Source organism: Vipera berus, assembly GCF_964194415.1.
Source record: "Vipera berus genome assembly, chromosome: 4".
NCBI classification, from domain to species: domain Eukaryota; kingdom Metazoa; phylum Chordata; class Lepidosauria; order Squamata; family Viperidae; genus Vipera; species Vipera berus.
The window spans coordinates 24,438,458-24,451,380 of NC_138206.1; the positions used below are offsets into that span (position 1 = coordinate 24,438,458).

The 12,923-nt window shown below is 38.9% G+C and overlaps 1 protein-coding gene across 1 annotated transcript in view; it reads right to left on the reverse strand.

Annotated features, from left to right (window-relative positions):
- Positions 1-12,923, reverse strand: part of SLC7A1 (solute carrier family 7 member 1) — a 50,708-nt gene that overhangs the window by 10,672 nt on the left and 27,113 nt on the right. The window contains exons 5-11 of the mRNA XM_081326875.1: positions 9,875-9,996; positions 8,736-8,958; positions 6,783-6,922; positions 6,176-6,278; positions 4,259-4,470; positions 2,650-2,816; positions 651-759 (exon numbers count right to left, since the gene is read on the reverse strand). Of these exons, the coding sequence (XP_081183001.1) occupies positions 651-759; positions 2,650-2,816; positions 4,259-4,470; positions 6,176-6,278; positions 6,783-6,922; positions 8,736-8,958; positions 9,875-9,996 (1,076 nt within the window). The remainder of the gene's footprint in view (positions 1-650; positions 760-2,649; positions 2,817-4,258; positions 4,471-6,175; positions 6,279-6,782; positions 6,923-8,735; positions 8,959-9,874; positions 9,997-12,923) is intronic.

The window sequence follows — 12,923 nt, forward strand, 5'->3', positions numbered from 1 at the left end:
CAGTTTATGAATCTCTTACCTGTAAGGAATACAATACAAAATGAGATGATGCTTTTGTGGAACATCAAAGATCTTGACTATAGGCTTCCTTTAGAAGTAGTGCAGTATGACTGAGGGGGAACTTGATGATTTTTCTAGAGACTCTATCTCTATCAAGTTTATCTCTGATTTGAGAAGCAAATCAGAGGTATTTTGCAGACTTCTTTCTACCAAAAAAATAGGGAACTCTATTTTAATTCTGCATATATCAGATCTTGCCTTATTTCTCCCTTGCTTTCAATATTTACAACCTTAATTGTCATAACATACCTTGCGTGGGCCTATTCCTGGAGATGATTTAAAAGATTTAATCAGAGCAATTAAAGGCTACTCCCAGGTCTTAATGTGTGTGAATCTGTGTTTGTTTTGTTTTAGACAAAACCTAAAACACAGTTTCGTACTAGCTGCCTGGGTTGACATGCCTATTAAAATGCTTGGATTTTTCTTTTTAATCCTTGGAATCTCATACTATATGGAAGGTTACTCAGTTGTAGCTTTAAGTCTTCTGACCACAAGGGTAAAGTATCTGAACTCCACTTCTTCAAAACTTGTGGTTCAGTAATCTGCCTATGTGAACAAAAATGTCATCATATAACACAGTTGAAATTTACCTATGACCATCCAGATGGCAAATCGTATCCAGGTGCCGCAATCCAGCTGCATCATGAGATAAACATTCACAAAGATGCTCAGGATTGGAAGGACAGGCAAAAAAGGGACCTACAAAACAAAGGCAAAATTGTGCTTCTGGATCACATTTAGGAGTATGGATACCCCAGTTCACATATCTACCTTCTCCTGATTCCATTTGAAGGAATTGTTTTCTCATATCAGTATTAGCAAGCATATAATATAGTGAATGTATGCAAAGCAGCAAATTCTTGCAGGTGCTTCGGAGTACAGCTCTAACTGGATAAATAAGATGCTGCAAGAATTCTCTGGAATCAGAAACTATTGACAATACATTTTAAAAGATGTCATGTTTACTGGCTTTCGTCTAGGTCAGACATGTCAAACTTGCGACATCACGTGACATGGCGCAATATATCGGAACATTTTTGCCATTGCTGGCAATGGGGTGGGCGCGGCTTCTGGATGACGCGTCCGGCCCACGGGCTGGCAGTTTAACACCCCTGATCTAAGTGAGTCAGATGAACATTGGAGATTCAATTATCCAAGTGCAGATTTATACATACATACAAGTTTGCAATTGCAATATTTTAGACACATATTTTTAAAAAATTAAATCCTTTCTATTCTACACAATATGACCACATTTCAGAGATGGTGTTTTAGGAGATATTCTTGATAGTGGTTCGATGTGGCAAAACAGGAAGGTACCTAGACAACTTGTATGGAAACTTTCTTTTGTATCATACAACGAAATGAGTAAGGAGCTTTCTCAGGAGATTTAGCATGAAAGCATGTTTTGTTAGGATTGAAAATTTATTAATATGATAAAGAGTTTCCATGATAAAGTTGACTTTTAAATATTGTTTCTGAATGTTATTTTCTGTATACGCTTTCTGATATTTATGTTGTAGCAATAATTCAACAGAAGCTGGTCCTACTATATTCCTTTCAACGTGTATTCAACAGTGTGTGCCTACTTACTCTCTTGTAATAGCTTGCTCTCCAATGAATGTAAATGCAAACATTAATTCCCTTCTTGCTAATTATCCCAGGACTGGAGTGAGCATTTGAAAGGGTGGGGGAATGGGAGAAAGGAAAGCAGTCACGCTCATAAGATTTCCAATGTAGCAATCAATTCACTTAATGACAGCTGTCAATCCAATTGTGGTCACTAAATAAGGGCTGCATTAATTTCTATTAACAACTCCAATTTATTTGAATGAGTTGATACACAGAAACAAAACTATATAATGCTTATACTCCAACACAGATATTATATTACATAATTAAGGCTTGCACATCATATAGGCATGCTGAATTCAAATCCTCTTTTTATCACGTTTGTGCATACAATGTAAATATTTGGGGATGCACACAATTTCTGTTATGCCAGGTGGCGAATGTACACCCACATGTTTTTGCATAACTACAATTCCCATCAAACCCAGTTCGCACAGATTTTCATACCGAATGCTGAAAGTTGCAACATCTGAAAAGTCACCAACCCCTTGTCTAACTTTACAACTGATGTGCTTTCCTTCCTCTACTTTATGTATGTATACATTTTCTCACTCACTCACTTACACATTCACTATTCTATGAAAAGAATTAAGACTTCATTTCTAGAGGTCACCCCATAATGCAATGAGTTACGTTTTTTGGGAAGATTATATTAGGAATATCAAAACAAAAACAGCAGCCTTGCATGCCATCGATCTCCCAGTACATTCAAATAGAATATCAGACAAGGTGAGAACCCTCCTTCCCACAAAAACAGCATTCAGAAAGCTGAAGGTCATGTCTGAAGGACACAGATGTTCAATCTGCGTGGGAAAGTGTCTTTTGCTATCTCCCCACACTGCTGCTTTTCTAGCAAAAGCAGACTGATCTCCACTAATCTCTCTTTCCAATCAAAAAGCCAGCAAGGGCTCCATTTCTTATTTTTATGCATGTACGCTAGCTTTACATATCACTTGCCTTAAATGAGAGTTTGGTTTTGCTTTCAGGCTGCCTCCAAATGATGACCACGAAAACGAAGCAGATGAGGAAGTTGACAACAAGCATGCTAATGGCCCATATTGCTCCTCTGGTCAGAACCTCTTTGCCAAGGACAGCCAAGCTACAGAAGCTGATAATAAGAAAACCTAAGAACAAGAAACGTTAAGATGTTGGATGCATTGTTAAACCTGGTGGGGAGGAATACAAAAAAACAGCTGTAATTAGTAGCTAAGTGAAAATAATACAATCTGTGACATATGCAGGGAGACAGCCCAGGATCCATAGCTACCAACATCCATTTTCCTGAGCGACTGTTTTGCTTACTGAATCCTGTAGAGCAGCGGTCCCCACCTTTGTGGCTTGGCAGCTGGCAGGGGGGAGGGGACCTGGACTGTGCAAGGGACCCATGCTATAGAGCAGACATGTCAAACACAAGGCCCGGGGGCCGTATCCGGCCCGCAAAGTGGTTTCATGTGGCCCGCGAAGCCATCCTGGAAACAGTGAGGGAACGGCCCCCACTGCCTTGGCCCTGGCCCAGAGACCCTCCTTCTGCCAGAGACCCTCAGATCTGTCCCACTCCTGCCCAGGCCCCCATAGGCACCCTTGAGGCGAACGATGTAGAGCTGGCCACGCCCACCCAGTAGGCCATATGCACTCTAGCCACGCCCACCCAGGAAGCCACACCCACCCAGGCCACACCCACCCGGCCCCTTGAGGGCAACCGCAATGCTGATGCGGCCCTCAATGAAATTGAGTTTGACACCCCTGCTATAGAGCAAAAAGTTCATCTACAGGTAATTCTTGCTTGACAACTATCTGTACAGCAACCCTTAGAAGTTATGATTGCACAGAAGAAATGATAATTATAGCTGGTTCTCAAAATTACAGCTATTGCAACACACATACACACCGGTCATGTGATCAAAATCTGGATGCTTGGTAGCCCACTCTCATTTACAACCACAGGCTGTGCTTCAGCTCCCCTCACCCCCCCCCCAATCTCCCTCCCTATCTCTGCCCCTTTGGCGGACCAACACTCTGCCACTACCCCTGCTACTCCCTCCCCGGATTTTGCCTTCTTTCTCCCACTGCTGACCAGACAGGAGGGGACAGTTGCACTGGAGACAAGTACAATAGGGCAGGAGAAGCATGAGATCCTTACTCAGGGATAGCATGGCCCTGGTTTAACAACTACAGCTGGGACTACTACTGGAATTGCCATGACTAAGTGGTACAGTCATATGTGTCACCCAATTTTGCTTAGCAACAGAAATTCCAGTCCCAATTAGGGTGGTTAAGTGGGGACTACCTGAATTAGGATTGTCGTGTATTCTGTGCTTCTTTGATGGGCTTCCTTTGACCTTGAATTGCCAGTTCTTTGCCTGTTTTTTAGGGGTTGTCTCACCATTATCACTTAATTTCCACAATGGTTTTATTCTAAAGATAACTAAATCAAAACACAAAACTGCAAGGAGGACATTCTCCGTTCCATCAACATACTCACTAATCGACTTTTAAGGGAGGAAACTCAGCACTCATGAGCCACAACGATTGAGAATAATACTAGTTTTTGGAAACAGCTGCTTACCTATGACACAAGTAGAGACATTCACTATAAATCCCGAAAGTTTAGAAGGAACTGTATTTTGGGGGACAAGGAGAACTTTTAAAGATAATTTCTCTCCCTCTCCCGGCAGAAACGCAGTCTGAGATTCACTTGTGCTCACAGACTCATTTGTTTCTGCCTCGTCTGTTGTACTAGCCATCTGATATGCCAAGTTAGGCTGCTCAGGTTGGTACCTATAGGGAAAACAAACAAACATAACAGACACATAGCATTGTAGTACTGGGAATTATAAACAAGCCATTGGAAGGTTTTATTTGAGTATTAGAAGAACGTATCAAAAGTAGAATAGTGGAATAAGAGGCAGAAACTTTATCACTGTCAACTGTAACTAGAAGTATTGGGTTTTATTTCATGCATTCCTATGAAATCCATAAAATGAGACGCAAATTGCAGAGCTGCCAAAGCTACATATAGACAAAAATGTTAAGTTTAAATGTGTTACGTTCTTCTTAGAGCTTTATTGCTCTGATAAATGGCCCACCATAAGTTGGATATCTTGATTATGGTGTTACTCAGGTATTACATACTACCTTTGTCTTCAAAGAGAAAATATTCTTAAAAAATGTGTTACATTTTATTGCAATCTGCAGTTTGTGCTTAATGTTCAACTATCAAAGGAACAGCAAAAATCTCAGAGAAAAAGTACAGACTCAAGTAACTTCTATGTTTTTAAAAAATGGGAATCAATTGCTTATTTATTTCATCTGACGTACATTTGTCAGGAAGATCTACACTTTACAGAGTAGTTCTGACAGTCTAGTTGCTAGTTTGTTCAGTTTTGCGCTTGCACATATATTCACGGAGCACCACAGGGGACAAACTAGCTTGTACCATCTGGCTAGTGGCATTTGGATTGATGACAAATTTTGGGGTTCCTCCACCTTATGGTTCCTTATGTCTGGGCAGGTCCAATGCTGACTCCCTTCCTTTTTGTGCAGCTAGCCAAGGGGTAGGCAACCTTGGCTCTTTTATGACTCGTGGACTTCAACTCCCAGAATACCTGAGCCAGCATGGCTGGCTCAAGAATTCTGAGAGTTGAAGTCCACGAGTCATAGAAGACCCAAGGTTGCCTACCCCTAAGCTAGCCTTGCCCACCAGAACGGTTCCCATTTATTTACTCGCGATAGTGCTTTCGAACTGCTAGGTAGCCAGGGCAGAAGTTTGAGGCAAGTGATGGGAACTCACCCTGGCCCGCAGTGCTATAGGGCTTGAATTGCCAAAGTGCTAACCACTGCACCACACCAGCTGAATCAACTGCTGTTTTAAACAGGTGAACAGCATGTGAACAGAATCAACTGCTGTTCATCTGCTTAATTCTGCAGTTGTTTTTATGTACTAGTAGAGCAAGCTTTCTACACTTAATATTGCGCTTTTCATTGTCATATTGATATGACGTCCTTTTTCATACTATCCAACTGCTTCTCTAACTTAGTAAATGAAGCTGCACAAATTCCTAACCCTTGAAAATGAAAGCTGAAGCATGCAGAATAGGCTTATCCAGATTTGGGACAGAGGTATCGCAAGAAAAATCGTATGTGAAGCAGTTTGCCAAAATAAACAAAGATAAAAGTCCAAACATCTGTTTTGCATTTGTGTGAAAAGGGTAAAATGACCTGTCCCAAGGGCAGCAGAGCAGATGGGACACAAAGCTATCTGCACCAATAATGAAGCAGCCTATTTTAATTGTAGATAATCATTTGCCCTGACTAGCATACCAAATTGTTCCCAATGTCTCCCAGGATCTGCTGTCGTTGAGCAAGAGGTTCAGTTCACATTTTGAACTTAATAGGTAATAAAATCTAAAATTAAATACCCTTCGGGAAAGCAAATTTGGGCTATGTTTGGGGCGGCTCTGTCAGCAATGCTGTTGTTTCTTACCTTAGTACCAAGACACAGGCAGCCACCAAGGAGTAAGCTAGAAGAGTCCCGATAGACATCAGGTCTACAAGATCCTTGAGATCTAAGAGAAAGGCCATGACAGCTAATGGCAGAGAGAGAGGAAGAGAAAAAGAAAGGGAGATGGAGAGTGAGAGTGAGAAAGAGAGAGAGAAGACACCAATTAAGTAGAAGGATAGTTTTCATTTCATGTACAACCCTGATGAATCATGACAATTTAATCCTTATCCATACTTCTGGGCCAACAAGTTCTTCTGTTTCCCAGGAGGTGATGTAAAATTCGTGAGAAAAAGTAAGAAAATCAGAGTTCAAAAAAAGGTAAACCGTACATCAAGTTGTGCATGACTTACACAACACGGTTAGTAAGAGCAGTAATATTATTTCTGAATGAGCGAGTCTTGCAACCTTAAAAATATTTGCATCTTAAAAGTGTAGTAAAATATGTAAGATTAGTTTTGATCTGCTTTATGGATGCTGGGTGTTCTCCTTATATTTATGAGGCATGCATTTACAATATGCACACCCATACACATACAGTTGTGGGGGAACCTAGTAATTACTTAATTCGTTCTTAAGGAATCTTTCTTACCTGCAACAGCTCCTGAGGTTATAGTAGCTAACATTGGGGTTTTTGTCCTTTCATTGATTCGAGACAAAAATTTGAATAGTAATCCATCTTCTGCCATCGCGTAAATAACCCGAGGCATTGGAAACATGGATCCAAGCAAGCTAGAAAAAGACAAGAGACATTAATGTTGACTTATTTCTTGTGTACAAAAAGTGGGGCATGAAATAAAATTGTTTAACATAATCCAGCAACGCAGTCTGTTGCAGGGAATTCAATTTTTAAGGAATAAGTGTCCTTTCCCTAAATTGGGAGAGTAATTGTAACGGATAATGGGAAAGTTTTGCTCTTTTGCAGCAGTGATTCGTAGACCTTCACCATAATGAAAATGGAATTTAAAAAATCAGTCAGATACTTATATTTGCTGCAGAAGAAACTGAAAATTTCCATTCCTTTTTATATTTTCTCATTGCACTTTTTCTCCTTGGTTCTCCCATGTTGCATTAGTGTGTGTTAGTTTTAATATTTTTTTTAAACCTTTTAATAAAATGTATTCCAAAAATAATTAGAGACAGGTAATCCTCAACTTACAACCAAAATTAGGACCAGAACTGCCATCACTAAGCATAGCAGCTATTAAGTGAGTTATGCCCAATTTTACTGTAGTTGTTAAGCGGATCACTATGGTCATTAAGTGAATCACTGTTATTAAGTGAATCTGGCTTCCCCCATTAACTTTACTTGTTGGAAGCCAGCTAGGAAAGTTGCAAATGATGATCACATGACACTGAGATACTGCCATCGTCATAAATACATGCCAGTTGCCAAGAGCCCAAATTTTGATCATGTGACCATGGGGACACTGCGACGGTTATAAGTGGGAGGACCAGTGGTAGGTCACTTTTGTCAGCGCAGTTGTAAATTTGAACAATCACTAACAAATGGCCACCAGTTGAGGACTACCTGTATATAAAAGTGGGATTTAAAAAAATTCTGTACTCATTTTAATGATAAATCCTAAACATTGGCATTGCATTGCAAACTTTATCTGAAGGAAATATGCATGGTTCTCTTTTTTTATGTTGAGAATCTTTTCTGGACTATGACAGCTAGGATACAAACTACTAAAAGTAGGTAGGACAGGATAAAGGAATGAATGAGGCTGCATAAAAACTGAATCTGATTCTATCTCCTTTAAATAAATGACTATATTTATGTCCTCTTTTTTTCACAATAAAAATGACAAATTAGGAATAACTGCTGGAATGTAACAAAAGTTTCCTTGATTTGTGTTCAAAGACCTCGGATTGTATTTTGGCTTCTCTTCTGAAACTGCTCAGACAAGCTTGTATTTCCAGACTTGTTAGATTTTGGATGTATGTTTCGTTCCTTGTTATCTATGTGGCCATGAGTAAATTACTCTTCTAATCTAACTGTTTGAAACTACTTGCAGCCAGAGGCTGCTGAAGGAGTGTGTGTCTTACTTTGTTCTGTGGCTTGCCAGAAATGTGGGAGCATTTAGGGAAAATTTGGAGCAATTAAAGGGCGGTTTTAATTGCCAGCTGACTGCATTACCTCTATGCTGTGCCCTGGGTCATCACACCAAATATATCAAATCTGAACTATGGAAACATAGCAAAAGCAATAACCCTTAGACTTATATACCGCTTCATAGTGCTTTACAGCCCTCTCTAAGTGGCTTTACAGAGTCAGCATGTTGCCCCCAGCAATCTGGGTCCTCAGAAGGATGGAAGGCCAAGCCAACCTTGACTAGGTCAGGATCGAACTGTTGGAGTAAGCAAAGAGTTAGCCTGCAGTACTGCATTCTAACCACTGTGCCACCAATGGCTCTTAAAATAGTTTAAAAAAGCCAACTCCTAAATTAGCCATGAACATTTTATTTAAAGATGAACACACTCATCAGTGAGTACGTGAAGACACTGTTACCCCATGTAAGCAAAATGTTATAGCCCTTACCTTGTAGAAAGAGCACACAGCGATCCAACAGCTACTGCATAGTTTGCTCCTTCCCATCCCACATACTTAAAAGCAACTGGCAATGGGCTATTTTTATCAAGCAGATAGTAAGGCATCATGAGAGTAAGAGCAGCCGACACCCCAAAATATGCAACAAAGCAGATCAGAAGTGAGGCCACTATGCCTATTGGAATAGCTTTCTGGGGATTTTTTACTTCTTCACCTAAAAAAGGGAGATATAATCCAAAGATTACAAAAGACAGATTTAATTATTTCCTTTTGGTGAAAAAACTGCATTTGACATTTTTCCTCTAGTGAAAGCACCAAATTAAAAGTTGTCAGTAGCATATTAAATTACTGTAAAAGCACATTTTACAACCCCTTTTTAAATTATTACACATTATTTCCCTGAATTACCTAACTGTTTCCAATAAGGAAAATCTACAGCTGTTTATGAAACATATAACATCTAATTACATTTGCATATCATGTTAAGAGGTATTGCCTAGATAAATAACTTACATCTTTGAGAATCAAGCTATACAATTTGATTCAACACCTTAATTTGTACTTTAAAATTATGCAATGCAACATAAAACTTCAGGCCTCCTTCTACTGCTGTTATCCAAATGCTAAGAATATATTAGTAGAACTTCATTTTCAAGCTTATTTATAAGATAATGAAAACTAAGAGTAAGAGGTAGTGATATCCAAAATCACATCAAAAACTGGCATAAAGCGATCTACTGATTAAATTTTGCAATGTTGATTTATTTCTGAGCAGAAATGAATAGCGTCACGCTGCATGGTATAATTAATCACTTAATCAAATACGGCTGAAATTAATATTCTGATGCAAGTTTAGGTTCCACAAGTACCTTCTACTGTTTATGTCTTAAAACACAGAATCCCTTCTCCAAGAATCTAATTAGATTCTGATCTGTATGTAAATATAATATATTTCATGCTGAAAAGAAGAAACATCATTCAGAGCTGCAGGAACTATTTTCAGAGATGAATCTGCAGAAGAATGGAAAAAATGGCTCAGAGTCTCCTAATGAGTAGTACACAAAGAAGGCCCAACTAAGAGTAGAAGTTATTATTATTTTTTAAAAAAAAATCTTTTTTTGTTACCTTACCTGTGGTGGCAATGCAGTCGAATCCCACAAAAGCATAAAAGCACGTCGCTGCCCCTGAAAGAACTCCAGAAAAACCATATGGCATAAACCCACCAACGCCATGCGGCAGATTCTGTGTGGAACTAGAAGAAGCAGTAAGAAATCAGAAGTGATTCTGATTACCCAATTCCAAGAATATCTCTTGCAACTATGAAAATTCAACAGGACAATTTCAGAACAGAGCTGATTCATCAAGATTTACCAATACTAAATGGCTACTATATTATACATTTATTAATTTATGTGTAACAGCCTCCCAAGACTCATTTGCACCTCCATTGAACAACTGCACAAATAAATGGATCTCTAGAAATAATAATAATAATAATAATAATAATAATAATAATAATAATAATAATAATAATAATAATAATAATTATTATTATTATTATTATTATTATTATTATTATTGATGATGATGATGTTGCAAAAGACCTTGGAGGTCATCTAGTCCAATCCCCCTACTCAGGCAGGAAACCCTATACCATTTCGGACAAATGGCTGTCCAATCTCTTCTTAAAAACTTCCAGTGTTGGAGCATTCACAGCTTCTGGAGGCAGGTTGTTCCACTGATTAATTGTTCTAACTTGTCAGGTAGTTTCTTCTTAGTTCTAAGTTGCTTGTCCCCTTGATTAGTTTCTATCCATTGCTTCTTCTCCCGCCTTCGGGCGCTTTGGAAAATAGCTTGAGTCCCTCCTCTTTGTGGCAGCCCCTGAGATATTGGAACACTGCTATCATGTCCCCCCTCGTCCTTCTCTTCATAAAACTAGACATACCCAATTCCAGCAACCGTTCTTTATGTTTTAGCCTCCAGCCCCCTAATCATCTTTGCTGCTCTTCTCTGTACTCTTTCTAGAGTCTCAACATCATTTTTACATCGTGGTGACCAAAACTGGATGCAGTATTCCAAGTGTGGCCTTACCAAGGCATTGTAAAGTGGTATTTAGCGGTCTACTATAGAGAGCGTCCTCTCTTATGGTATTGTGGTTTGGTATGCTGGTCTGACAGCCGCGGACAGGAAAGTATTACAGAGGGTAGTGAGCACAGCACAAGACATTGTGGGCTGTTCCCTGACACCACTGGATGACATCGCCAGGGCTCGTTGCCTTGGAAGAGTGAGGAAGATTCTCAGGGATGACTCATACCCTGGACGGTATCTCTTTACTCTCCTACCATCCGGTAGGAGATATAGGAATATAGCCAGCCGTACCAACAGGCTGAAAAATAGCTTTTATCCGTGGGCTGTTAGGCTTTTAAATGGGACATAATCTTATGCAGAAATTGACTTGGGAGGCCGGTGTGTGGTGTAGTTGGTTCACATAGTGTGGTGGGATGGAGGGTTTGTTGTCACTGTGTGTTGGGGGGAGAGAGCACAGGGGGAGGCTCAGCTAATCTCAATGTACACATGTTGTACTTTGACAATAAAGGTTTTTATTATTATTATTATTATTATTATTATTATTATTATTATTATTATTATTATTATTATTATTATTATTATTATTTCACGTGATCTTGATTCTATCCCTGTTAATGCAGCCTAGCACTGTGTTGGCTTTATGTTAATATAAATCTGTAATAATCCAAGTACATATAAAAACCCTCATCAAAATCAATAGGATCTATTTTTGTGTACTGTAAATATGAACAGGACTGGGCAGCATGACTTATTTTTTTTATTTTTATAGTTTGGTTTTAAACCTATTTTCAGAGTTTGGAACAAGCTGAAAGATTATGTTTTTCAAAAATTAACCATTTGAATTAAGTAACAATAAGAAGCCCTGTGTATGCTGTCATTAAATTCTGGGTGGACAGGGAGGGGAGGAAAGGAGAGGTTCAGCTTTGTAAATCAAAGAATATTCTAATCCTGTAATTACTATCTGCATTTCAGAGATACAGACCTCTGTTTAGAGGCAGGGTTATTTAGTTCAATTTAAAATTCAGATTCACTAAAATCTTAATTGTCTTAGCTTGTGCGGTTAAGCTGTATAAAATGTACTCCGAAGTTTAGCCAGGCAACTCTTCCACGACTATACCCAAAGAACAGTACAAACTGGCTGGTCCGTTTGGTTCCAAGGTTTTATTACTTCTCTTTTTAAATTTATTTTTATTCTTTCCAAGTAGTCAAGGTTTTATTATATAAAATGTCTTGTATTATATAAAGTATCTTACATCCATGCAAATTGTTCTATTCTGCAAAAAAACAACAAGGTCTTGGAGAACTTTCAAGATTAGGTTGATTAAAAAGGCAAAAAGACTTGCTGCCTTCTAGATTCCCTTTTGGGAGTCAACAAACACATGCCAATTCTTAGGAACAAGAGGACAAGGCAAGGAGAAAAATGGGTACTGTCAAAGAAGAAAGTAGGCACAACTAGAATGCATTTCTCAAGTAATGTGTACTTTTTTCTCCTAACTAGATTCCTTCCATTGCCTCTTTCCTTAACAGGTCTTAAATCTGTCAATTATAATTTACTTACTAAATATTGGCAACAGCCTATGGACTGAGTGTCTAAAAAGGACAGGGACTTGGGGCAGAGGCAATGTACCCATGGCACAGAGAATTATAGCTTTTCTCTTAGATCAACCACAAAAGGAGGCAACCTTCCTAGCTGTCAAACTTCAGTATATTTAACCAGGACTAACAAAAGCTGCTCTGTGTGGTGAAAAACTCTCACTGTGTTGCTTAGGAGGTAATAAGGAAGGAACTCAATGTTGCAAAGCAGCAGTGACATCTCAAATATTTTATTCTTCTTAGTACAGAAACTTCTTTCTGTGGGGGAAGTTTTTGCAAGCATGAACAGAGCATGATTTTCCATCTGCTAGTCACAAACTCTGCAAGATCTACATAACATTAAGTGACAAAAATGGGCAGCCCACACTGTACTCTTCTTTGATTTTAAATGTAATTTGAACATACACATGAAGCCTGTGAATAACCGCAATTTTACTAATTCACATATGAGGCTGCATCTACAGTGGCATTAATTCTAGATGGAATGGTGAAAAAGCT